At 34.0% G+C, this 25322-nt stretch overlaps 1 protein-coding gene and 1 long non-coding RNA gene across 4 annotated transcripts; one reads left to right on the top strand and one right to left on the bottom strand.

Moving 5' to 3' along the window:
- Window positions 1-1029: 1029 nt before the first annotated feature.
- Window positions 1030-7092, bottom strand: LOC148597133 (uncharacterized). 2 transcript variants are annotated; one of them, XR_015919096.1, is made up of 3 exons: window positions 6839-7092; window positions 2536-2658; window positions 1030-1351 (listed from the first exon to the last, which is right to left on the bottom strand). It is a non-coding gene; the product is annotated as an uncharacterized LOC148597133 (long non-coding RNA). The 2 variants fall into 2 exon arrangements; XR_015919095.1 differs by lacking the exon at window positions 6839-7092 and having other exon boundaries at window positions 2536-4597.
- LOC148597132 (sarcoplasmic calcium-binding proteins I, III, and IV-like) lies at window positions 1497-25164 on the top strand. 2 transcript variants are annotated; one of them, XM_088563591.1, is made up of 7 exons: window positions 1497-2263; window positions 13788-13842; window positions 17539-17591; window positions 19031-19145; window positions 20164-20292; window positions 22868-22980; window positions 23696-25164. In XM_088563591.1, the coding sequence occupies exons 1-7, from the start codon at window positions 2093-2095 to the stop codon at window positions 23933-23935; spliced, it is 876 nt and encodes a 291-aa protein (XP_088419717.1). In that variant the 5' UTR covers window positions 1497-2092; the 3' UTR covers window positions 23936-25164. The 2 variants fall into 2 exon arrangements, with proteins under 2 accessions (XP_088419717.1, XP_088419718.1); XM_088563592.1 differs by lacking the exon at window positions 1497-2263 and adding an exon at window positions 10893-11319.
- The last annotated feature ends 158 nt before the right edge of the window (window positions 25165-25322 follow it).

Below are 25322 nucleotides of genomic sequence, written 5' to 3'. Positions count from 1 at the left end.
TTTGGTTTTGCTGTAAATTTTGTTCCTTTTCTATAGAGAGTGCCAAAATGAAATTTAAGTAAGTTGAAAAGTTTTGAGATGTTCCCCAGATAGAAAAGGTGAGCTCTTTTTAAATTGACATGTTGTTTGTCAACAGAAGGATAATAGTCTCCTCTACATACAGGTGATGTAAACCCTGTTAATGAGTGTACCTATCAAAGAACACTCAGGTATTTGATTATTTTTCATCATTGCATTGATTTGCATATTGGAAAAAAATACATGTTGCAGGAGTTATGGTATTTTTTATCTACATTTATTTAAATTTGTATATAATTAATGCATGTTTTTTATACATGTATCTAGGGGTGCATCCCTGTACAATTATTATGGATGCACAGAATTGTCGGTAGTCAGAGACAACATGGTGAAATTGAGGGTATAGAAATAACTGATGCCGTTTGTTTTCAATAATATCATTTTTTCCCTCTGTTTTTGAACCAGGACGATACATTCTTGTATTTTTATAATGTGAGGTCGTAGTTCTAGCTATTACGCTAGACAATATTTTTATCTGTGATTTTAAGTTAAGCAAGCTTTAAGTGCCTGTCTTTGTAAGAATCATGCAAAATCTGAAAAATGTGATACACCACAAAATAGGCTACATATTTTTATTTTTGTAATCAAGTTGTTTTATGGGTCTATATTGTGAAATGTGTATTTATCCATTCTAATCTGTCTGCTCTTAGGAGATAATCAACACTGAAAATCCAATAGATTCTGTTGTATTTGAGCGTCATTTACAAAGTTATCTCTCTTTATTTTGAAATCTACTGTGCATTCTATATAATTTTTATCTCCTACGAGCATGGGTTATATGAAAAATCATATGTTACTTTCTGTTTACTATGACATTTTAAACAAAATATAAAAATATGTAGGCTTTCCAACCATGAATCACATCTTGCATTATTCTTATGTGGAGTGCTACTTAATAGTTTTCATTCATCATTCATCTGCTATTTCTGTAAAATTAGAAAAAAAAACTAATTAAGATTTAGCAATATTTATTATGAATACCTTCCTAACATTTATTTATCATTGAGACTGCATAAAAATTTTTTTTTTTATTTTCTGTCTTACAATTGGAGTTATCTATCTTAGACCGTTTGTCAGCTGATGCTTTATGACCGTATCGTCTCCATCAAAACGAATCAGCGTTTTGTGAATTGTCTCATATCCTTTTTTTTCTCACCATTAACTTTGTTTTTGTCACTGCAACATATTTCATGTAATTGAAATGTACTTTCACTATTAATACGCTCGTGGCTCGATGCTCTTTATCACAGCTAATGACATAAAGGGTCCATTCCTAAAGTGCAATATAAATTGAATCCTTCTTGAATATCAAAGATGGGTGAAAATTAAATTAAACCATGAAACGTGTTTTTTTTTTAATTAAATAAACATATATTGATACTAGTGCATGTAGTGTAAGATAAAGATAGAAAGTTTCTGGGATTTGACACTCCTTCTTAGTACATATATAGTTGGAAATTTTTCATTTGGGTAAAACACTTTGGCAATTGAAAATGAGTGAATGATAGCCTGAACCTGGTCCATGCTCCCAGTTTTTAGTGGAGTCCGAGTTGCTCATTTGTTTTTGTTACTTTGTATGTATGATTTTAGTTATTTTATGTTCTTTGTAGTGTATGTCTGTTTTCCATGTCTGGTCTTTGTCCCTGGATTACATTCTTTTGATTACCGCTATAATCTTGGTTCCCTTGATTACTATAACCTACATAAAAAACTATGTAATCAATCTCTCTGATAACTACGCCACTACTAACTTTGCTGTAAAAGAAGCTTTCTCCCGCAACAATTGATTTCATTCTGTCTCAAATGAAATCTTGATAGGCTTTTATGAAATCGAATATTCTATAAACATATTACTGATTTCTAGAGTTAAGCCCCTTACCCTAGGGATAGGATCTTGCAGTAAGACTTTACCTCACTCCATCCCATCCCTTTTAGAAACCCCAATTCTGTAAATATTAGATTCGAGGTGCTGACGAATTCAAATTCCGTAACATTGTTCTTATCAAAGAGAAAAATGACCGCAGAAATACAGACCAGATTACCTGATGACAGTGGTATAGGACTTGAGGAAAAACGTTTTCTCGATGAAAACCAGAATGATATGAAAGAGATACAGAGAAATGTAGTTCCACAGAGCCAGTCTGGTGACGAACAGAACTCATTCCTTAAGAGCTATTATGACAAGGTTCGTTGTATTTTACTGTTGTTTAGAGCTTGAACACTTATTTAACCCCTGCAAAGTTTGGTAAGTTTATAAGAATCACCCCGTATGTTTGTATACATTTCATGTAAGGCCAGAAAAAAACTATATGTTTAAGGTTTTATACTATACTCTTTCCCTACCATACCACATTTTATTGCTATTTTGTATGAATTGCGGCTATAACTATCATTATTTAGTTGAGCATTATTAAAATCAAGAAATCAAAAATCAAAAAATTAAATGATTTTACTTGCCTTCTATATTTTTTCATCCAATATAACATTAAACAGACATTTCTTTTCTTGGCCTAAGAACTTCGCAACCGCTGACTGGATTTTGATGTACTCTTATAGGAAGAGTTCGTATCGTATGTCGACCTGCATGCAGAAATAATATTACTGCAGCAGAATTGCAAACAGTGCTAATTAAATGTAGGGGTTTAACATTTAACTGTGTATTGCTCACAATATATATTTCTAGTCAGTTCTCGATCAATGAAAACTACATTGCTTAATTATTTATTATGTAAGTCATTCGCAGCCGATTTCTCTTGAGCAGATTCCAACTTAACTTCGAAAAAATGTTCGTTTTAAAAAAAAATATTGCCATTTTTCTAGTTACAAACTGATTTCCTTTTTTTGTTTTGTTTATTTTTTGGTATGTAGCTTTGACATGTAGTTTACAGTGGCCTCTTCTGGGTGTCGAATACATGTGCCTGTACTAAAGGGGTTCATCCTACATTGTTTAATGATTTAAAAGGTTTCGGTTTAATTTGCTTATTTTTTTCTTCCTGTTTGAAAACATTAATGTACTACATGTATGCAGCAGCGTGACAGCAAGCCCAAGATAAGACGTGCTCATGCATCTCCTTCTTTCAACATGCCCTCTGTCGTCCATGGGAACAAAATTCAAGTTCCATCTGTAATTTGTCATTGCTAATTAAAAAACAAAGACTGGAGTCTGCAAAGTCGCTAATCGTCAGTGATTCTATGCCACTGATTTTGTCTTACTTTCAGCATCCGAAATGGCACGAATGTGATATGCTCTAAAATCGGATGACTGCCGCTAGAAGCTTGGTTCCCTTGATATGATTTCTATTTCGTAACCGTGATAACCCGAATCTTTTCAAACAAAACATATATAGCTGGTTACAAGGAACCAGATTAAACAACTGGCAATGACTATATATATAGATAGATATCAGGGCCCCGATATGTATTTGACCTATATAGTTAATTGTAACGAGCCCCTGTGTCTGAATCGGAAACTGGTTAATGTTCAATGCTGACCAATCATTTCATCTTTTAATGAAAACTCCCCATTCTCATACATGTACAAGCAAAAACACACGGAGAACACAACTTGTGCGTATGATATTTAAGAGGTACATTTTGATTTCGTATGAAGCTAGAACTACGGAACTATGATGGTAAACACGGCACTGATCAGCAGCTTAATGTGGAGTTGTAATATATAATTATATTGTAAAAATATTAGCGACTTAATTATTATAATATTTTTAAAAATATATATATATTAATTAGTTAAAATAGTTATTAAAGCTGCTTTAGCTTCCAAGTTTGTTCAGTTTTGATTCTACTAAATTTCGCTGATTCATTGAAATAAGTTTCAATGTAGTAATGGAATTGAAGCAATAAATGTCGAAAATACCTACTGAATATTGTGACAATAACTTTTTTTTTAATCAAAGAAGACCGCTAGATTGTAGACTGGGCATTTACCTTGGTTAAAAATACCAATATCTGATACACAGGTACAGGTAAGCACATGTCTTGTTTCATTTCATTTCATCTTTTTCTTGATTAGTATTCAAGTAAATAATGAGAATAACTGGCCATACTATTGTCATATCATATCACTATACGTAAATTACAAAAGGGTCCTTGCATTATATTCGAACTTTTTTTCTTTTACGGCTTGATTCCGTCAAGGAAACGGGTCTTCCTTGCCGTTGATTAACCTCTTTCGCTTTGCAATCAGATTTTTATTTAAAGAATGGACCCTTACAGCACAAGCGCGGATTAAGGTAACCAGAAGTTTCATGCATACGATTTTTATTTAGGCGTACTTTCAGTCTTGAAAGACAATATATGTATCGACACCTATTTCGTGTATTTAATGCATTTTATTTGTGGATATCAAATGAAATTATACAGGAAAAATACAAGATAGCAGAAATAATTCAAAGTTAAGGCATATATCAATAAATACTAAGGTTTGCGAAAATGACAGCTGAAGCAGCTTCAAGAATTAAAATAAATATTTTCCATTATGCTTGCAGATATACACTTGATATTGAATGCATATTATTATGCGTAACGGAAAGCATGCATAGAACTGATTTAATGTATGATTTAAGGTGTAAGAGGTGTTAAATAGGGTATGCGATACAGGTCTAGAGGCTAAAAACCACTAATTCCACTTTCCATAGGCTTCTATGCTAATTTCACAATATTCAATGGCTTCTCTGAACTTTACCTTAACTTTAACCTGCAGAGGACTATATATCAGCATGATTCTACATATGTCAGCTCACAATCCTCAGAATGGCATGTGGGGTTAGCAGACTTGCAGTGCAGTACTGGTCACCGGAAGTGAAGGGTCTATAAATAGCATGGGAAATCCCAGTGTTTTCACAAGATAGGGGTATATTTAAAAATCATTATGGAGATTAGGCTTCACATCACAAGAAGGAAAATGCACCTATAAAATGTACAGAAATGTTTTTTCCTTTCAGAAACTTTAAATTTTTTAAATAAGATGAGAACTTTTTTCACAGCACTATGAGGAACAGGGGTAATTTCTGCGTAGGACTATTTTTGCGTAGGTTCCAAATGCTCATTGGTTGAATTGGTGGTCTGTAACCTAAAGAGTCACTTTTTGTCTTAGAAAAAATAAATAACTATACAGGTATCTTCCTACACACATACTGAATGCATTTGCAAAGTTTCAGTTAAATGTGACAAGCACTTTTTTAAATATTTGATTTTTAAATATAGGGTAACCAAGTTGTGCGAGCAAAATAGTGACAATATTCTACCATACTTAAATGCATTAAATATTTGTAAAGAACTTTTTCTGACTTTTCAAATAAAAAATATCAATCACAACTTGTTTTTTAACAATATTAATGAAGAAATAGTTTTAAAAGTAATCATTTTCTGAGAAATTGGTCTATTTTTAAAAAATTATTTCTGACATGCCTCCCCCTTTTTCTTGATCACATGTCAAAAATCCTAAATCTTTAAATTTTCACAAAAGGTGATATATTTGGCTTTAAATTTGTAAATACAGTGTTTTCACATTAAAACATGACCAGTAAAGGGCACCTAAAGCAAAAAAAGTACTCAATAATGGATTTTCCATGTTGCCATAGGGGAATGCTGATATGGCCTTAACCGCAGTAATGAAAGTGAGTTTTTCCTCATTTCTAACCTAATTTTTGCTCAAATCTACACAAAACTTGATTTCAAGTGCTTATTACCACCATATTTAGGTAAATATAGCCCTCAAAGTTTAATATTTGATATTTTTACTAAATTTTCTACACTTTTTACAAGATAGGACATAAAAATCAGCCAAAAAGACCAATTTTCAATAATTTGGACCTATAACTTAAAAAAATGCATATTTTGAAGGATTTTTGTAGTGTATTCCTCTCATGGCAAAGTTAACAAGATCTTCAAGTAGTTTAAAGCTATTTCAAAAAACTTTTCATTTTGCCATGGCTTCTACTTAAGGCTAAAAACCACTAATTCCACTTTCCATAGGCTTCTATGCTAATTTCACAATATTCAATGGCTTCTCTGGACTTTACCTTAACTTTAACCTGCAGAGGACTATATATCAGCATGATTCTACATATGTCAGCTCACAATCCTCAGAATGGCATGTGGGGTTAGCAGACTTGCAGTGCAGTACTGGTCACCGGAAGTGAAGGGTCTATAAATAGCATGGGAAATCCTAGTGTTTTCACAAGATAGGGGTATATTTAAAAATCATTATGGAGATTAGGCTTCACATCACAAGAAGGAAAATGCACCTATAAAATGTACAGAAATGTTTTTCCTTTCAGAAACTGTTTAAATTTTTTAAATAAGATGAGAACTTTTTTCACAGCACTATGAGGAACAGGGGTAATTTCTGCGTAGGACTATTTTTGCGTAGGTTCCAAATGCTCATTGGTTGAATTGGTGGTCTGTAACCTAGAGGTGTAATATATTGTATGCGATACAGGTCTAGGAGTGCGATGTAAGGTAGACGATATAGGATTTAAACAAACACTTATAATGCATATACGAAAAAGTTATATTTGAATCTAAATATATGATATAACTGGATAATAAAGATTTTTAAAACCTTTGGGAAAGTTTAAATCTTCGATGTATAGTGATGAACAGACAGACAAGCGGACAGATAAACAAAACTTACAAAATTATGTAGTTAGGCCAAATAAAATTATACCTTTGTTTCTTGTTACATGTCAGAAAAAAATGGGCCAGAAGGTCGGGATTTTATTTTATTTTATTTACTCACTTTTTCCCAAATTTCATTGAAAACAACTTCATAAGCATTCTTTTAATCACCCAGACTTTGAGTAAACCGGAAATTGACTACGATCTGTAAAATGCCGGGTAGTTGTTGTTTTTTAATCTGAAAATTAAGTCAGTCGCCAGGGGGCGTGAGGGGGTGTCAAGGCATGAGTCGGTCGGTTAACAGGAAATAGAGGTATACATTAAATGTAGTTCTATTTTGCCTTATTGTCATTAAGACTTTACTATCCTCATGATGATTTTGTTTGTTTGTTTGTTGGGGTTTAACGTCCGAGATGGGACACAAGGACAATGGGGTCGACAAAGTTTGATTGCCACTGGAAATAGGGAGAGGTGGGTAGGGTCGGGCAAATTAGCCTCCTGTGGTGGAGCCCTATGCTTCCTACTCAGGGAGAATACCACAGTAGGGTTCATTAACGTGCGAGGAACGTGGCATCTTTCCCAACACGGTGCACCACTATGGTTTGCGGTCAGGTTTTCCGAATTATAGCCTAACAACCCCAGAATGTAACACGCCAGGGGTACCCCATTCAACCACCTGGGGCACACATCCCAGTTGCTCTGTGGACAAAGCGCCCTAGCCCCCGGCTAGGATTCTGAGCACTATTTAGTCGCCTTTTACGACAAGCTTAGCGCTGCTGCAGGCCTATTCTTTTAACACCCGGACCTGCACCGGGCTCCTCATGATGCGGAAATAAAGTAAAGAAATAAATCAACGCGTACATGATCTTTACTTTTTTCGTCGCCTTTTCTGTGTTTTGTCTTTATGTACATTAAAAGCAGTTCCGTTCAAAATGTAAATATTATTTACGAACTAAGATTAAATTGTGAACTAAGCAAAGACCGTTGTCTAAATAGTTGATAAACATACTGCCTTCGGGTCTAGGACGAAATTTGGTCATTAGTTAGAGTGGTTACATTCATTGAGAGGCCCAATGAAGGAAACTATTGCACCTTGCTTTAAATTCAAATTTAAATGGATGTTCTAACGAAGGAGTTAGGTAGAGAAAATAAGTTAGAGAGGTAGGAGATGTGTTCAAAATAAATACATTTTAACAACAATTTGAAGAAAATAGTCTACCTGAAAGGATTGTTTTTCATTGTAATTCCCAATTTGCAGTTATTGTATTTCGTATTGAATTCTACAGAGCTATATCATATACTATACATTGACGTGTACAGTGGTAGATGAAGCTTATAGGGGTGATTTCGATGGATCGGAACCCTCCCCCCCCACGCCCCATTCGTTGGAAACATTTTTGTCAATTTCGCCCAGAATTCGGGCAAAAATGAACAAATAATTGTCTGGTACTTTACTAATTATTTTAAAGATTGGATGATTTAATGCATCTTCACTTTAAAAACGCATTTGGAATTTTGAAAATTTTCATATTAGGGGGCTCGAGAAGTTTAAAATAAATATTTTGCCCCATACCTTTTGGAAATATCAATTTCCATCTTGAATATGAGAGAGAAGAAATACTTTTTTTCAAATCACTAAGAACCGAACATTATACTTTTACATAATCAAATGTATGTATTTTGATCCGAAAAAAATATTCCAAGCCTCCCCCTTTTTCAATATGAAATTGTCGCCCCCTTACGTACGATGTAACTACCTTTCTTTTGTGAGTACATTCACACCAAGAAGTTAACGTTGATCTACCAATGAGTTCTACTTAACCGCCATTCACTTGTTCACAATTTACTTATCTTTATCGGTCTTATTTTAAGTAGTATATTTTTATCTCAGTAACTAAGACACATTTTTGATAAAAATATAAAGTAATCTTGGATAATCCATCGTCGCATTTAGTTCTCATTCACTACATGTACTAAATGTATACATTGTATCGTCTAAACATGTAGTAGGACAAGATAATCTCTAGCATGTACATGTACATGTAATACATTACAGTCATGGCCATTCAAAGGGCATGGCAACGGTCAAAGGTCATGGCAACAGTCAAACATGTTTATAGGACAAAACTAGTACATCTTTAAAAAAAGATAGCCGATGCAGTAAAATAAAGTTCGTTCGTTTTACTTATAATTTTCTACATTTCATTCAGGAAATAACACATGGCACGCAATTTCAATTTTGGCTATAGTTTTTTTCGAACGCTACAGTACTTGACCAATAGGGGAAACAGAATCGCGATCAGGTGACTTGCTTTTCCTTGGAAAAGCGTCTTTAAGGTCAGAGGGTATAGGTTAAAAGCGAAACTATACCGACTGCCTCGGAATAATCTCTGTTAAGCTTGTACATGTAATACAACCTTTCCCGTACCACCAATTTAAGACCTTTCAAAGCGTATGGCTACAGTCACACCTGTCTGAACTTCCAATAGAGAGCAATTAATTCATGGTAGAATAAGACAAATGTTTTATATATATAGGTTATTTATACATTGAATGTGGTTATATAGGGTTATTTTAATCTTGACAGTCTTTTTAAGAATACAGGGGATTGTAAAGACAGTTTTGCTGTAATTGAAAAGTCTTTACAAGGTCGTATATTGTAACTAGGTTCTTTTTAAGATGACGCAAAAAGACTTCGGCAAGGGGTCGGGGTTGCTGAAGGCGCCCAGAAGCTTTGGGATAAATGATGCAAAACCCTATTTGACCTCCGAATCTTTACAAACTTTCAACAAAACATTTTTGGCGGGAGGTCTGGGGCACAGAAGCTCTAGGGTAAATGATGACATATTCTGGGTTCTGGACATTTGCAGAACTTTATTTGACCTCCGAATCTTTCAACAATAATTTAGGTAAAATTGAGTACATGTAGGAGGTGATACGGAGATAACAAAAAATTAACTGGGAATTTAATATTTGTTGCGGTGTTGCGCTAACGAACGCAAGGACGGTATGGTTGTTACGCTAACGAACGCAAGGACGGTATGGTATAAATAGCTGAAAGGGATTAACAAGGTTTTCACTTTTGAATCATATTTCCATTAACGAATGCAAAATACAGTACGGTTATGAACCCCTTTATTTTCATCAACAGTCACTTTTGTAAAGTAGCCTGCAATTCCATTGTTCAGTTGTCCTAAAAGAATCCACCAATTTCACAGTGACCAGAAGCATCATATCTCTTAATAATACATGCACGTTCTCTTTGAATAGTCATGTTTCTGTGCACATGAAATATGGCTAATCCAAACAAACCTTCTCCCGTCATAGTAGCACTCTCCCTGCGTAAGGCCTAAAAACAAAACGATCTATTATCAAGTTTTTTTATGTATTGGATATAGAGAAATATATTTACGATTTCTCGATCATTGATTCTCGGTCCGTTAAAAAAATGTCAATATTTTCATGAGGCATTTGCCTCATTTGCTTCAATGTAGTTATGGCTCTGCTTTGACAGTTTCGATTTATCGTTAACCACGCCTTTCTGATTCGGTATAGTCTTCAAATCTAATTTTTGAAATGTTTATACATGTACAGTACAATACAAAGCGTTTAATTTAAAAAAAAAAATGTCCAGAATTATTGAACGATACTTAAAATATAATTAACTTCTACTTATACAAGCTCCATGCAGCGACAGAAGCCCGTTCCCGCTCTTACAAGAGTTTTCTGTCTGTACCTTTTCTTTTAATTTGTGTTTTTGGGAATTGTCCCTCGTCTTCAGTTCAATTGGTGTTCCGGCGTTGTTTTGCTCATGGGATTCCCCTCGCCTTCAGTTTATTCAAATTAACGCTGATACATGTATATCAAAATATATTTCTTTACAGAAGAAGTCTTATGACGGGTCCAGGGGTCTGTGGGGTCAGACCCCCCTTTTGTTTGTGCAATTTGTGCAAAAAAAGGCAAATATGAGAAACCTCCTTTTTTCCTGGAAACCCCTTTTTCTCCCTTTTTAAAATCTCTGCATCCGCCACTGGGTTTGGGTTATGCAGTCTTTGCTGAATTTAACTGTGCATAATGAATGATTTGTGGTTATGGTTTTATGTACGTATTTCACTCGATGTTACTTTATTTTCAATCAAAATCGGATATATATGCATGTTTTAAAATTAAGTTAAGGTTGTGTACACGTCGTATGTGTCCAATTAACACGTACTGTTTTTAGTTTTAAAATTTCTTTTTAGTCTGTATACCTAGTCCTTTTGATACATGTGTACTTTAGGGCTTTTTTTTGTTTTTGTGTTTGTTTGTTTGTTTTGTTTGGTTGGTCATTTTGAAAGGTTTTGTCGTCATTCAATCTCAAAAATAATTTGACGACATCTTTTTTAAAGCATATCTTAATTTGTTCTTTACATATTTTTGATAATTCTCTTTTCTTTTGTCGAGCCGCTCAATCAGTTTTATTAGTCTTATATAAGTTTTCACTCCCCTAAGGAACCCCTTGTCCGCTACATGTCATAATGTCATAGACCATATTCAAATGACCACTGTAAATTATAAACATCTGAACAGATACGGTACATACACACGTGGATTAACAGTGTGGTAAGTTCTCTGTTTACACATTATCAGTCTTTTTGCCATATTTTGTTTTAGCAATATATATAAATACTATTGAGTTTTTTCTTAGTACATGAGTTCGAGATATATATATACTTTATGCTAAGCTTATCAGTATGGATAATTGATGTGTTTGGATATAAGTCCAGGCTCTAGGTATATTTAAAACGTTGTGCATGTATACAATATTTACTTATAAAATCAATAAATAATTAGTTTATGCTTGCATGTTAAATGCGTTGCAGGCTCGGTAAGTACTATGAAATGCATTTGTGCATTTACGGCAGAATGGCGCATTTGTTTCGTGCAGTATTTATTCTATTAAATATGATCCAGCACCCCTCCCCCCCCCTCTTTCCCACGCCACGACCATGATTCACTGTGCCATGATTGCAAACAACAATGTAGCATGAGGTGCGGGAATCGAGTGCTACTTATATGAATAATATCTAAGTAATGCTAAATTTGTCTGTATACATGAACACAATATTGATCCACCAGTTGTTGACTTATAGATCTACAAACTTTTAACAAATAAATTAATTCTATAAGATAAAATGTTTGAATAGACAAAATCAAGTTTTTTACTGAACCGATAATACAGATATTAAAATTATAAATTAAGGTAACAGTAAAATACAAGGTCTTTTCTACGTGAATCGTGGTAAACACACATTTCCCTTGTGTGGATAATTTGCAAAGGTGTTGTTAACACGCAGTATAATCGCATCTGTAGTGCCCTCGTGGAGTCAATTGCTTAAGGAGGTAGACCTAGGGTAAGGGACATAACTCCTGAAATCAGTGATATGTTTGATCATATTCAATTTCACCAAAGCCTATCAAGCTTTCATTTGAAACAGAATAAAATCAATCAAAGTTACTTTGATGCTTACATGAAATTGATGTAAAATGCTGAATGCAAACGGTCCAATGATTTTTAAGAGTTGGTCCCTTACCCTAGGTCTACCTCCTTAAGTGACATACCTTATTAAACATTGTTGGATTTAAAGAAAGAGAGCTTCTTTCAAAATTAATTCCTAGGGACTCTGTAGTAAAAATATTTGATCCCATTTTTAACATAACTCAGAATTTGTTACTGCATACTTCAGTTTTGTTTTATTAGCAATTTCTTTTTGCAATGAACTTTCCCCTGTTGAAGCGTAAATATTACTATCCATCGTAATCTAAATTTGACTGCGTTCACCTTTAAAGTACATATAACATATTAGCCAGGGGGTTAAATAAATGACCAGACCTATATAAAGACCTTAAACACTATTTGATCAACAACAATGGTCAATTGAACTGTATAAATACACATTTGTACGCCAGTCCTTGGACCAGCGCCTGACTCGTCTTCGTAACTTTAATCCGACATTGAAGCAACACGGAAAACTACTGGAAACAACAATTCTCGCGAATTTCGGAAAATTTTAAACAAAAACAAAAAGAAGTTGAAATCAGATACAGACATTGGAATTTTGTTTGATTTTTTTAAAGAAATTAATAGAATAACTCCGATGCTTTAAATTTAGTTACAGAATGTGAAAATGATATTGAAGAATCGAATATGTTCTTGAATCATACTATTACAAGGGGTGAAATTTTAAGAACTTTTAAAGGTGTTAAAAATAACAAGGCACCAGGTGATGATCATTTAATTAATGAATATATATGTTAATCTGCTGATAATATGATTAATGTGTACTGACATTTGTTTAATTTGACTTTTAATACAGGCTTGTTGCCTGAAGCATGGCTTATTGGAAATGTTATTCCAGTATTTAAAAATAAAGGGAATAAGTCTGATTCGAAAAATTATCTACCTATAACACTATTGTCTAGCTTAGGGAAAATCTTGACCTTAGTCATAAATAGCAGCATTGAATCAACTTCTAAATTTACATGAAAATCAAGCAGCCTTTTAGACACGGTTATAGCATAAATTATCATATATTTACTCTTTATGCTTTATTTGAGCAACTGAAATTTGAAAAAAAGAAATTATATTGTGCTTTCATTGACTCCCAGAGAGCATTTGACTCGGTACAGAGACGTTAACTTTAAGTTAAGCTTTTGAATAATAATATTATCGGAAACTTTTCCGAGATATTCAAAATGTATATAGAAACATTAAGTCACGTGTAGTCCACAATAATGAAAAATCTTTTTTTTTCCATATGTGAAATTGGTGTTCGCCAAGACGAAAATCAGTCCCCTACTTTATTTTCTTTTTATCTTAATGACTTGCAGAATTATCTAGAAAGAGCTAATCTAAATGGCCTAGAATCAATTAGGTCGGATAAAGAAAATGAACTTACTATTTTTATTGTTATATGTTGTTAACACTGTTTTACTAGCAGACAGCAGTACTGAATTGCAGATTTTGTTGAATAAATTTGCAGTTTATTGTAAAAATTGATTGTGACAGATTTTGACTTTCTGTATTTCAGACTATGCTTTCGCCATTCCAGAAAGAGAAACTTGAATTCTACTTCCGGTTCTTTGGTAAGAAATCATCTTTAAAGGTTAATGGGTCCCTTGCTTATAGGGGAGTTCAGTAGATAGCATATAATTGTTGCCTAAATGCATTGCTTGGATAAAGTTCTGGTAACCATAACAGCTTGTATACTATTTTCATTATTGTTGGATGAGTGTTCATTCATGAGAGCCTATATCTAAGTGAGTGTGTGATCACTGAATTTATTTCCTCTAAGTCACATTGAGTTCCGCATATTAAAAATAAACACCCTTATAATGAATACCTAACTTGCTACATGTACAATTTAGATTAGAAGTAACGACATACATGTATACTTGCATGTCAATATAACAATTAAAAAGGTGGACTGGTTATACATCTTAACAGCGAGTTCAATGGTTAGCTTCAGGGAATAGACTAAATAACCATTACCTGACTGGATGTCTCAGATAGTTAACTGTACAACTGACTAGAAGATTAAACATTCATAGCAGGAATGTATGTCTGGTATGTCTTGTCCAGTAAACTACATATGACATTTCCTTGTGTAATGACCTTCCAATCCAGCTTTATTTCATGAAGTTAACTAGTTACTTGGTGTAAATGTTAAATGTTCTATAAACCTGGAAACACATTTTTAATACAAATAATAGCGTTGAGATACAAATGTAGCTGAATGAAGGACGAGGACCTTTGATTGGGTCGGTAGGAAATCAATTATATAGTCGCGACATGCAATCTAGCTTTTAAATAATCACATTTGACCAGTATCTGCACTATAAAGTAAACAAAGATTTCTTCCCGGAGCGCATTGAATATAGTCCATCAGTGGAAAGATCAGCAACTTGTTCTGTGTGTCATTTTAATTATAGGGTCTAACATGGATTTGTATATGAATACAACATTTATAATGTTCATTTTCATTGTTTTGTAATAGGTAACTTTAAAAGTAACATATTTGACGTTTTGTTTTGTTTTTGTTTTTGTTTTTGTTTTTTGTTTTTTGTTTTTGTTTTTTTTGAGTTTTTTTTGGGGGGTTGGGTCACCGTGTTTCTTTTTTCCTTCATCATTTCTATTTATGATTTTGTTTGTTTCTTTTTGTTTTGTTTTCCTTTTTTCTGTTTTTGTTTGTCACCATTTATACGTTGTTTTTTTTTTTTTGGATTTTGTGTTTTTTTTTTAAATATATGACAGAAATAAGACACATAGTGCACACAGCATAAAAAAGCTTACTCAACATATACATTGTATATAGTAATACGTACAGTTTATAAAATGTATACAGTATTTTGATACTGAGGTACTATAATTGATAAAGATATTTTACTGATACATGTACATTTATAAATAAAATAATAAGCTAGGCAAAAAAATGTGTATGTTTACGGTCACCCGACGGACCCTCATATTATCGCCGCGACCCTAACTTTTTTATCGGCAATTTTCTGAAATTCCTGCTTTTTCCATCACCGGTACCGGTATTTATAGTATTAGACAACAATGGTGGTCCAAAAAAATCCGACCTTCCGACTCTATTTTTTTTTCAGCATGTGACAGTAAACACAGATATATGTTTTTGCCCTATCATCGGACTATGTTTCACTTCTATATTAATGTCTTCGTCTATAAAACTCATAGCAACATTTTTGAAGATGTTTGAAATATTTCATAACCACGTGACTTACAAACAGATACTAATACAGTCGAGATATTCCTGCTATACATACATTTATACAAAATATAAAAAGAAAACTTTCTTTTGTTTCATCACAAAAAAGAATGAAGCTTGGTTTCTACCAGACCACATTTCAAAAGGAAATCGTTAGTACATGAACACAAAACTTGATGGATGTATCTATACGTTTATTGTAATTTTGTAACCTAGAGTTTTTGGAAATTAATTCTGTCTTGAACTCTCAGAGGACTTTCCCTTTTCTTCGTCTAGGTGTAACTGGTAAAAATATTTGCATGGTTTCCGCTGGCTTTTCAATTCATCAACGTACATGTATTTATTTTTAATTATATCTAACCTACATCTATCTAAATAGTATTTCTCTGGTATGGCACGTATACTTTTTGTGCAGTTATAATGTGCTGTATTCCACCCACTTCATAGCAAATTCCCCTGATTAGTTGTTGAATAACTTTGGTTGGTAAGGATATATAAAAACTGATTTGATATTTTGGGCAATCTAATACAGTGGGACTCTTTACGAAATGTAATAGAAGTATATATATGATAAAAAATACTTGTAGCTCAGAAAAATTCTTAACTGCAATATTGACTAACCGTCCCTCTTTCGTGCATGAATAAGTAAGTACACGTGATAGCGCTCGCCCCTGGCCGAGTCGAACAATTGACAAGGCCTGTAAAATGGACATACCGGTAATTGTTTCTCTGCCAAGGACACATGAGAAAAGAGATAGTGTCGATAGTTTGTCTTGAAGTCAGAATGTTGTGTCCCGAGTCAAAGGCACTTGTTTGCTGATTTTTTAACCATAAACGCTGGCTTACTGTTTATATATTGATAAATATCTAGAAACAAGTACCTGTGGTTTGAGTGGATAATACGTTGATCTGCAGGCTGTTGTAGTGGCGCATCCAGAGGAGGATTCTAGTGTTGGAAATCGTCCCCCTTTTCTTTGATATTTGTGTTAATTTTGTATAAAAATTGAGCAAAAATGGCAAATGATAGCCTGGACCCCCCCCCCTTTGTTAAAGATATTGTTCCCCTCCCCCCTGTATTGCTTCAATGAGTTAAAAAAAATTAAAAACCCCACTAAGCGTTTATGACTAAAAACCAATCTAAGCGTGTAGGACTTATACAAAGCAAGCATGTTTTTTTTTATTTATCGCGACTTAACTACTTGCATACTTGAAATACATGTAACAGAGTGTAAATACAATACATTATAGTACACTCATTAAATTTTGTAGACTGTTGATAACTGTCGCTATTTATTGTACTGAAGTACATGTATGACATTAAAAAAACTGTTTCTGTAAGAATCAGGCAATAAATGAAACAAAGTTGTGTCCTTGATAGCTCGTTACATCTGAGTTATGATGCCCTTATACGGAAATTACCTTTAAGAATGTTTATTTGAAAGTCAGGTACGATTAAAGACAATCTAGACTCTGAAAAGATCTGAAAGCAAATTAATCCGCACATATACATGCACATTTTTTTATGTCTAGCAATACGGACTTACCTTTACATATTTCTCCTTTGAAAGATTAGACAAAAAATATTCCAAGTTCGTGGATTTCGATAACTCAATCTTGTGAATGCGGCGACTGCTGGGTCAATCCATATCTTCGATCTTAGAGCCAGATTAACCATATCTAATTGGTTAAATAAATTGCAGTTACGTTTAAAGAAAATTGTAGTGGATAAAAACAAGTGATAAGATAAATCTGTTGAAATGTAAAATATGGATACATGTAACTTCACTTCTTCAAAAAAATATGGATATATGTAACTTCTTCAGAAGATATCAATACATGTAACTTCTTAAAAAAATATGGATACATGTAACTTCTTCAAAACTTTTTAGACGAAATGTCGGTCAATATACAGCTCCTAGAGTATCATTGGGTCATTTCATTCATATTTCTGATTTTCAGAATTTTTTCTGATTCTTTCAGAGGCTGGTACATAATTCTGATGCGTGGGTTTGGTTCATATTTAATGTTTTATATGATTAAAATATGTTTTTAGATTCCAAAGGCAACAACTTTCTGGAGTATGATCACCTTGGAGAATTTTTACAAGTATGTATTTTAACCCAGGACTGAACCATAGTTTTAAATTCTTGGTTAAAACTAGAATTTACGATAAATAAACAGATCAATAATTCTATCTGAAATCTACCTGTAAATCTACCTGTAAATCTAAACGTACGTCATTAATTAGTGAATAGTTTTTTCACCTGAGTTAAAAGTCATTTTGAGAAAAAAATCTGTCTGTCACATAACGAGCGTCACGGCACAGCTTCAATACTGAATGTACATAGTGCATATTTCCATATGGACATGATAACGAGATGTAGACATAAACAGCATTTGCTTAGATAAACATGATCAATACCATATATCACTACATCAAGTGGCGAAACAAAAATGTCAAAATAATGACCAATGTCTCTAGAGCAACAGTTTTGTTTCATATACTGTGACACTGACAATAAAATCTCGCCTAACTTAAACAATCGTCAGTAAGTCTAAAGACTGCTTAGATATTTTTATAACAAAATTTAAATGCCTTAGCACCTTACAATCTGACTGCAGCAATCTGAATTCGACTCCGATTTAAGGATGTAGACCTAGGGTAAGGGGAACAACTATTACATATCATTGGAACGTTTGTATTTCGCATTTTACATCAGTTTCATGTGTGCATTAAAGTAACTGATTTCATTCTACTTTAAAGGGAAGCTTGAAAGACTTTGGTGAAATTGAATATTAAACAAACATATCACCGATTTCAAGAGTATGTCCCTTGCCTTAGGTTTACCTCCTAAAAGACTTGAAAACTTACTGTGGCATTCAATGTAGTGCCACTGACAATAAAACCGTTACTTTTTCGATAGCATCCACTATAACATAAATAAATGAATTAACACAAATAGTACACCGAACCAAGTTATTATGGCCTCTGAAAAGTAGATAAAATATAGCTCCTGATCGAAGTCTTTCAGATCATCCTCAAAAACATAGACTAGTTAGCGTAGACACGCCAGACCGTCACCAAAATATATGACCTCGAAAAATATATGGAGTTTTGTTGAAAACGGGATTTCACTAGAATTGTGTGTCCAGGTTTATTACACATATAGGGGTACTTTTTTCTAGACAATTGAAGTTGTTCGTTGGGTATTTCTAGCAAAGCAGAGGACGCTTACTCTACCAGTGCACCTGGTCCATGCTCCAAGTGTTTAGTGGAGTCGGATTTGTTCATTTTCTTTTTGTTTCTTTCTTTATTATTTCTGTTTTCCATGTCAGGTTTTTCTTTATGAATTACATTCGTTGATTTCTACTAGAATCTTGGTTCTCTTGATTATTCATTCATTTAATGTAATGAATGGCGTTTGTCCCCAAAACAAAATGCTACAAGTATTTGTGACATACAATTCTAGAAATTCTAGGTAAGAGTAATTGAATCATGTAAGTATATAGTATAATTACCAAAATTTTTTTTTTTTAATTCATAGAAAATACTTTCGTTCACAAATTGGCCTGCAAAATCAAACCAAGCCCAAGAATTGGAAGAAGTTCATAAAACATTTTATGAAGTTTTGAAGGAAAAGGCTGGGATTCACTATGAAGGTATATACTGTATGTGGTAAAAGGGAAATAACTCAATTAATTTTATGAAACTCTTCGCTCACAGTTTCAGTAACAATGTAGCACACCGTTAGAATCAAAATTCTGTTGTTACTAGTATAATGTTATGATTCATGTTCAGTGTGAGTCATATATGTAAGTCAAATACATGTTCTCGTATCTTGTACTATCTATTTCATGTTACAGTAAACATGTATTGTACAACTGGATTATGACATCATGTATTAATTTGATACCCGAACTTTTACATGTATACGCTTATGCCGATCCTAAGAGGGAGTTTACAACATTCATCATATCTGTTTAATCGACTGCAAATAAATAATTATGGGAAATCTTTTTTGCTCAGCTTCATTAGACTTCCTACAAATTAAAGAAAAAATTGAAAAAGTTTATTGGTTGCATGTATCTCTCTGATAGCAAATCAATGGATTAAATTACTGTAGAAGAGAGGTGGTTAGTAGTGGCATAATCAGAGGGGTTAAGTAGCACTCCAGAAAGAATCATGCAAATGTGATTCATGGTTAGAAAGCCTACATATTTTTATTTTTGATATTTTGTTTAAATTGTTATAGTAAACAGATATTGACATGTGGCTTTTCATATAAACCTTGTTCTTGGGAGATAAAAATTATATAGAACGTACTGTATAATTCTAAATTAAGGTAGTTAACTCTGTAAATGACACTAAAATGTTGAAACTGTTGGATTTTCAATGTAGATTATCTCCTAAGAGCTGACAGATTTGGATGGGCAATTATACATTTCATCATATAGATCTATAAAGTAACTTAATAACTAAAATAAAAATGTGTAGCCTTTTTTGGGATGTATCACATATTACAGAAATTGCATGATTCTTACAAAGACTACTACTTAATGACCTATATTTTCTGCCTCATAATATGACATTACATGTAACCTCTTATTTTAAGAGTTGCCCCCTCTTCATGTCTTGCTTCATTTCATTTTCATTAAACCCTCTTTATTGTTTTTATAGACAAGATCACACTTTCGGAATGGCTGTCCCTGTGGGAACATATTATACCAGGTTGTATGGGGATGCATAACTGTCCGGTCTGGCTGAGGCTGTTACCGAGATCCCTATTCAGGATTATAGACAGAAATGGTAGGATTAAGTATATAGATAAATTATGTAAATGTATGTACCATTCTTTTTTCATATAATGGGGTCGATACAGAGGCGGATCAATCCGGGGAAGGGTTCTGGAGCTTTGAATCACCTCTTAACCTTGACCGCTTTATAAACTTCAGGATCCGCCCCTAATAGGTGAACTTATTAAATCTGACGTCTTTCCATAAAAGGAATCATTTGGTTGCTTTACTGAAGCTCGGACTCCACTAAACACTTGTAGCATAGACCAGGTGCACCAGTAGGGTAAACGTCCTCTGAAGTGGGCACTGGATTGATAATTTGGTCTATTGTACATGACTGTTCAATGTATAACTTATTTATTATGTCTGTTCATTGTACATGTATTTAAATTTGTTTGTAGCTGTCTTATTTTATATAACCTTTGACCCCCTGTGTGAATTCATTATAAACTTATTATTATAATTACTAGTTTATTGCTTAATATAACAGGACCACCTTGTTTCATGTGAATCAAGCTATTTTACAGGATACCCCCGATAAGCTTTCAAATAAGGATAGAAGTGGTTCATTTTTGCCATAGTGATAAAATGAATGGTCACAAAAAAAACTATTCAGTAACTCTCATCATAAGTACACGTGAACCCAGACACAAAAACATATTTTTCTTCATTATCCCGCCGTTTTATTTGTTTCCTGTTTGACTTATTCAATAGTCGTTTATGTATGGTGATAAATTAACTGTCCAAGAAACAATACTGATAGTGCCTGAGCCACAGATGAGAGCATTATAAATATTGAAAGCGATATCTCTTCCTAATGGCAGCCAATTTGTTGATAATATCTTTTACATTAGCAACAGTTACATGCACTACTGTGTTTATTTTGTTGAAGAATCTGTTGAGGGCATTACGTGTAATTATGCCCGGGGTATTATCATGTGTAAATGCCCTTTTGACATTTTGACACAAATCAATGAATATCACATGCCCTTGTTATATAGTCTTCTCTGATGTGAAATAATTTGTAATAATTATTATTATGTACCACTGAATCCAATAAAAATGATAAATAGTTGTGTCTTGTGGTGTACTTTTACCCATAAACTCAAATTGTTCAGTGTACAATTTGTTCGAATGTAAAGAGAACAGTTATGATCCTTTAAGCGTCATCTTTATGGAACAAAACAAGACTAACCTTTGTGTGTGTGTGTGCGTGTGTGTGTGTGTGTGTGGTGAGCTTATCGACAAAAGGACTACCAGGCACTAAATACCTACATGTCCCTGTCCGTCTTACCATGACATAAGAATAAAGGACATGTGAGTACTAAGTACAGAAACTGCCATTACTAACTCCTGAGAGTAAATACACATAGTACATGTAATTAAATGGAATTTGCAGGCGCGTAGCTGCCGTTAAAAAAGCTTTTGCCTGCACTTAATTTTGTCATTTTTTTGTTCGGAAGAAATCCACTCACCATGGAAGGTTACGAGCAGATATTTGTCAATTTCCTGGGTTTTTTTTGGTGTTTTTTTAGATAAAATACATCCAGGAGAGGCATAAATGATGCTCTAATTCATGTGTAAAATTGTCATAAAATGGCAAAAATAACCTCTTTTTTCTGAAGAACCCCAGGTGGCACCCCTATTTTTCAAAGTGTCTATAGCCGCCCCTGCATAACCTGGATGGTAAGTCATTGACTGAATAGGTTCTAATACACCATCAACATAAGGTGCATTGGAAGTAAGTAATAAATCCGGACACAACGTACTGGATCAAAAGCAATATACAAATTAATGAGTGTGAAAGGGGAATCACGGCAACCAGGATTCCAGGATACCAAGAAAATAGACATAACAAAGAATAAGAAGTAGCCAAAATAACACCTACTGCAGACATGCGCCCTTCTTCAGTCAGGAGATGATGGTCATTTGTGTGGTTTTTGTGTCATTATTTAACTTTTGTTTATTTTGAAGAAGCCTCATCGTTCTTTTACGCAGAGGACGCTTACCCTACCTACTGGTCCATTCTCCCAGTTTTAAGTTGTCCGAGTAGCTCATTTACTTTTGTTACTTTGTATGTGTTATTTTGGTTACTTTATGTTCTTTGTTGTGTTTGTCTGTTTTCTATGTCGGGTCTTTGTCCCTGGACTACATTCTTTTGATTACCGCTATAACCTTGGTTCCCTTGATTACTGTTTACCATGATTTTTATTACTTTTGTTGTCGGTGCCAATAAGAGCTTATTTATAGGTGTGTTCACACTAAATATTTACTAAATATAATTTATATTTATAAATGTTATATGGTGCATTTCTTGGGGTTTTACCATATCTGTTCCTTTGTTTTTTGTTCTATTGTACACAGAAAGATAAGTAAATGAACATTACGGACACTCGGCTAAGAACTGGCAGCATGGACCAGATGCACCGGTAGAGTAAAGAGGGTAAAGTTTTCATTACTTTTCTCTTCGTTTCACGTATTGCATTGTGATAAAAGTATAAACTATTATATCTTGTACCAAAAGGTCAGGCTCAATGCGGACACGTTGTATCGAAGAGATCTCCTGATGTATTTGTTTTTCATTTCAGAGGATGGAGTTGTTGATGAAAATGAACTGTGTAAATTTTACATCGACCTCATCCACCTTGAACCTGACGAAGCTAAAAAGATCGCTAAGAGAGGATATGAGGAGATGACAGACGTAAGTACATACAGATGAGATCAGTTCTAACCTCTCACCAAACTGTCAGAAAAACAGTTCTGTGACAGATTTAGAACAGTTCTAGAACCATCTCTTCTGACAGTTGTAGCAGTAGAGCCGGCTCTACTAGTAGAACTGTTCTTGTAGAGCCAGCACTGCTAGAACTGTCAGAAGAGCTGGCTCTAGAACTGTTCTCGTAAAGCCGGTTCTGTCAGAAAAGCTGGCTCTAGAACTGTTCTCGTAAAGCCGGTTCTGTCAGAAAAGCTGGCTCTAGAACTGTTCTCGTAAAGCCGGTTCTGCCAGAAAAGCTGGCTCTAGTACATTTAGTAGAACTGTTCTCGTACAGCCGGTTCTGTCAGAAAAGCTGGTTCTAGAACTGTTCTCGTAAAGCCGGTTCTGTTCTAGAACCAGCACATCTGACAGTTTCCTGAGAGGTAAGAACTGATCTTATCTGTATGTATACCTGTATGATGATGAGCCAGGATAAGAGCTATATAGATATAACTTATCAGATTCTACTGCAATGATTTAAGAAGTGTCGGTCGGATTGGCGTAATATTTTGTACCTTACAAGTACTTAAAATTCATGAAGTAATGAAGTATATGTATTGTGGGTATATTTTTCAATGCAATAGCCATTCATTTAGCCAATTTCTTTAAGTTCTGAATATTTTTATTAGTTTAATTGATACACTGACTTATACTTTGATTACAGTACGGAAGATATCCACTCACCATGGAAGGTTACGAGCAGATATTTGCCAATTTCCTGTTTGGGAGGACCCCGTACGGTCCGGGACGATACATCTTCGGATGTTTTGAGCACCAATATGAAGCAAACAAGTTTAAGTTGATACAAGCTGCCCCAGGAACGGAGGAACTTACTAAAACCGAGAACAGACAGAGCAGTAAAAGATCGTCCGCAACCCGTAGGCCGAGCGCAACGATGTCATGAGTAACGTGAAACGTACTGTATATGTGCTATATCCTACTCCTACATGTACATATTTCTGTAAACATTTCCTACATTTCTGTTTCAACTTGTTACATTTATTTGAAACAGAAAGTATTTTCCTGCACAAAGCAACATAGACGGACTTAAATTGTTATTTTCAGTAATGTCGAAGTACAGAATTCAGTTTGAATGGTCGATTTTGTTTATGTCAAGGCCTGCATTTTTATGGAGTATTCTTAATTCGATATAAAAAGACAATCTGTTTACAAAATCCATTTTCAAATGTTGAAAATTGACTGAATAAGCATGTATGTATGTATGTGCATGTTCAGTAATATGCATGTTCAGTGTTTGAAATAGTAATTGCACCTTTTGTAGCAATTTAAGAAATCAGGCTCATTATGTTTAAGAATCTCATATTTTTTTACGTATTTACTATCTTTCTTACTGCCCAGTTGTATATAGGCCCTGTGTCTGTACATGTTTCGTTACCGTTACATTTATCAACCAGGGGCGGATCCAGAATTTTAGATTGGGGGGCGCACAGTTGAAATTTCGCCGAGCGTAGCGAAGCGAAAATTTTTTTTTAGGTTAAATTTTTGGAATATTCTTCCAGAGTGAGTGCAATGTAGATATCTTTTGTGGTAAAATTAGCGAGAAATTAAAGTTTTAACCGAAAACCGCTTAAATCTACCCCTGACAACCCATGCTTTGCAAATTTTAGGGGGAACGCACGCCCGCCTGCCACGCCCCCGCCTGAATCCGCCCGTCATCTAAATTCAGGATTTTGCGTTTTATTAAGTTGGACAACTCATTGTGATGAAGAATTCTGTTACTTCGCCACGTTAACTGGTCGCCCCTCGGTCATGTAAATTTGACTTAATGTTGACAGGTGTGCTGTAATATATGTGTACCGAAAATAATACATTTCTCTCTATACTTTCATGTTTTACTGCATTTCATTGTGTTGTTTAAAGGGATAATATATAAGATACATTCATTTGCAAGTGGCCGGTCAAGAGGGGTCAGGGGATTGAACCTTTTTCTTGAAAAAGCTTTCAAATTTCGTGCATGTTTTGGGTAAAAAATGACCAATAAATGTATGAAAAAAAACTGTTTTTTTTTTTTTTGGAACTGCCGTCTGTGGTCCTCCACTGTATATCACTATATTATATTATTACAGTAGTTTGTTAGATTGTTATACAAGTATTAAATATGAATTACTGAAATACCTTTGTGTTCTTTTCTCTTTTTTATCCTTATACAGCTTGGGGGGTTATTTGCAAATTACATGTACATGTACAATGTACCTTAAAGTTATTAAATATTTTAAAAATTTGTATGAAGTACAGTCGGTAGTACACTTTGGTAGATTTTGTGTAATATT

The sequence above is a fragment of the Perna viridis genome, chromosome 15 (genome assembly GCF_037379345.1).
Source record: "Perna viridis isolate PV_CMFRI_1.1 ecotype Kerala chromosome 15, ASM3737934v1, whole genome shotgun sequence".
Classification (NCBI taxonomy): Eukaryota; Metazoa; Mollusca; class Bivalvia; order Mytilida; family Mytilidae; genus Perna; species Perna viridis.
This window is presented reverse-complemented; position numbering and strand designations above follow the sequence as displayed.

Excerpts from the sequence above, each read along its gene's own strand:
- LOC148597132 (XM_088563591.1), top strand. The coding sequence starts at position 2,093 with ATGACCGCAGAAATACAGACCAGATTACCTGATGACAGTGGTATAGGA. Across the intron at positions 2,264-13,787 it reads TTAAGAGCTATTATGACAAG|ACTATGCTTTCGCCATTCCA; the intron begins GTTCGTTGTATT and ends TCTGTATTTCAG. Across the intron at positions 19,146-20,163 it reads GGCTGGGATTCACTATGAAG|ACAAGATCACACTTTCGGAA; the intron begins GTATATACTGTA and ends TTGTTTTTATAG.